At 43.7% G+C, this 2,536-nt stretch overlaps 1 protein-coding gene across 1 annotated transcript; it reads left to right on the forward strand.

Annotated features, from left to right (window-relative positions):
* The first annotated feature begins 1,144 nt into the window (after nt 1–1,144).
* Nucleotides 1,145–1,609, forward strand: LOC140888424 (uncharacterized). Its single transcript, XM_073296101.1, has one exon. The coding sequence runs from the start codon at nt 1,145–1,147 to the stop codon at nt 1,607–1,609; it is 465 nt and encodes a 154-aa protein (XP_073152202.1).
* Nucleotides 1,610–2,536: the final 927 nt, after the last annotated feature.

Raw genomic sequence — 2,536 nt, forward strand, 5'->3', positions numbered from 1 at the left:
TCTTAGCCTTTATAGTCAGATCTATGGAGTTCTAGGCATCCTATTGGGAATCCGGAAGTAGCGGAGCAATCCCGGCGGCGAAGCAGAGCTGTGCCTAAGTTTTGAGGCAGTCGCCGTCAGTGGGCTGACGACGGACGCAAGTATAGCTATGGTCTCCTTAAATTATTTAGGATTATGCAATAGTTTAGTTAAGGCTTTTAAGCTATGGAATGATGCATGTGTATTTGCATTGTAAAGTTGATGATAGGCTTGGAACCTAAAGTGATACTACTAAGACTGCCTGTAGTAAGGTACGTAAGTACTGACTGAGATTGCCAGCGGATATGCATGCTTATATGTTGCATTTATGTGTTTGCATGTTATTATTTTTATGTGGCATGTACATATCATCTTGTGTCTGTACCTCTTTACATCTTTTGAGATGAGCCAGTTAGGGTTGCTCAGCCCTGTTTGGACGTCTGATATCGAGTACCCTTAGGTACTGGTACCTAGAGGACTCCGTGGTCCGCGTCCAAGATTCGGGAGTGAATGGTCGCACACAGTGGTTAGATACCCCTATGTGACGAGCTCATATCCCAGGCGCCAGTCAGAGCGATAATATTCTTTGATTGAACTAGAGTGAGCGGGGTAGATCGAGTCCGCATGAATTGAATCCTCGCATGTGATTGTTTTATTTAAATTATTATTTAAATACGTGAGAGCATCCTTTATTGATTCTTAAATTAATTGAATTACATGAGTTATGATTTAAATTATAAATCATGAATTACGTGATATATCTGTCTTTGTGCTATTATCTGTTTCCGAATATCCTTGAGGTTTTTGAATACTCAGAGCAGAGTTTTTGGACACCGATGTTTTGAGATTGAGATTGAGTTTGAGATAGTGTGTCCTAACCCCTTTGATATCAGATGGCACCTCGACGATCTTTGAGAAGGAATCCACCACCTTTGACTCCTCCTTCTACTGAGAATCTCTGTCGCCAATAATAACTCCTCCAAACGATCAGGGTAGTACTGGAGTGGATCACTTTGATGCAACCGCAACCCCGATAGAGACTCTATTGAAGAGATTTCAATCATTCCGACCGCCTACTTTGACGGGTACCGAGAACTCCGTTGATTGTGAAAGTTGGCCAGATGACATGGATGAACTCTTCCATTCTCTCGACTATACTGATGAACGCAGAATCAGGTTAGTCAGTTACCAGTTACAGGGTGTTGCTAAGAATTGGTGGACCACAACCAGGAGAGCAAATGAGAACCAAGGCACCGCTGTCACTTGGAGTTTGTTCAAGACTGAGTTCTTCAAGAGATTCTTTCCTATCTCGTATCGTAAGGAAAAGGGTTCCGAATTTGTGAATTTGAAGCAAGGGAATTTGAGTATCGAGGATTATGTGAGCAAGTTTGACAGTCTCTTGAGGTTTGCACCTCACGTTGCAGACAACGAAGAGGCCAAAGCCGATCATTTCATCAACGGCTTGAATCCTGAGATTTTCACTTTGGTCAACACCGAGAGAGCCAATAACTTTGCAGATGCTATGGATCAGGCAAAGGGAGCCAAAGCTGGAATTTTGATGCAACGAGGAAATCAGCTAGCTCCTCAGTAGCAGCAACAGAGATCGTTTCAGTCTCAGCCTGTTCAGTTTCAGTCACAGCAGCAGTCTCAGTATCAGTATCAACCTTCTCAGCAGTCGAATCAGACTCAGAGGGTTGAGGGAGGCAACAGTGGCAGAAATAAACGAGATCAGTATCGACCAAAGCGGAAGCAATTTAAGAAGTCTGGAAACAATTCATCGAGTTCCAGTTGCTCTAGACAGTACAGTTCTGGGCAGAGTTCAGGGTTTTCTGGAGCATCGTGCATTAAGTGTGGAGGACGTCATCCAAGTGATCAGTGTCAAGGCGTGTTTGGTAGTTGCAATATCTGCCAGCAGCCGGGTCACTTTGCTAGAGTCTGTCCTCAGCGAGGATCCGATAGAGATCAGAGCGGCAGCTCTTCTCGACCACCAGTTCCGCCCAAGAGTAGCTTTTGCATTCCATTCTTTTCAGCCCCAGCAGCAGTTTAGTCAGAGAGGAAATCAGAGTCAGAACCAACCTTCTCAACAGCAGGCGAGGGTGTTTTCTTTGATAGAGGATCAATCCAATGCAGCCCCAAATGATGTGATAGCAGGTAACTGTTCGATCTTTGGTTATCCTGCGTTTGTTTTGATTGATAAGGGATCACTGTTTTATTTCTAAAATATTTGTCATGATGCATGACTTAATTGTTGAGCCTTTATGATGTTGTCTCTATTACTTCACCTTTGGGTGGAGAAACTGTTTCGGTGAGATTGGTCCGGAATTGTGTGTTAGAATCCGAAGGGAATTCGATTGAGATTGAATGCATTGTACTTGGATTATCTGATTTTGACTGTATTGTCGGGATTGATGCTCTGACCAAGTATAGGGCGACAGTAGATTGCTTTTAGAAAGTGGTCCGATTCAGACCCGAGATGACAGACGAATGGAAGTTTTTTGGTAAGGGTTCTCGATCCAGG

The sequence above is a fragment of the Henckelia pumila genome, chromosome 3 (genome assembly GCF_033568475.1).
Source record: "Henckelia pumila isolate YLH828 chromosome 3, ASM3356847v2, whole genome shotgun sequence".
Taxonomy (NCBI): Eukaryota; Viridiplantae; Streptophyta; class Magnoliopsida; order Lamiales; family Gesneriaceae; genus Henckelia; species Henckelia pumila.

What these genes read in the sequence shown, in the direction of transcription:
- LOC140888424 (XM_073296101.1), top strand. Translation starts at nt 1,145, where the DNA reads ATGGATGAACTCTTCCATTCTCTCGACTATACTGATGAACGCAGAATC.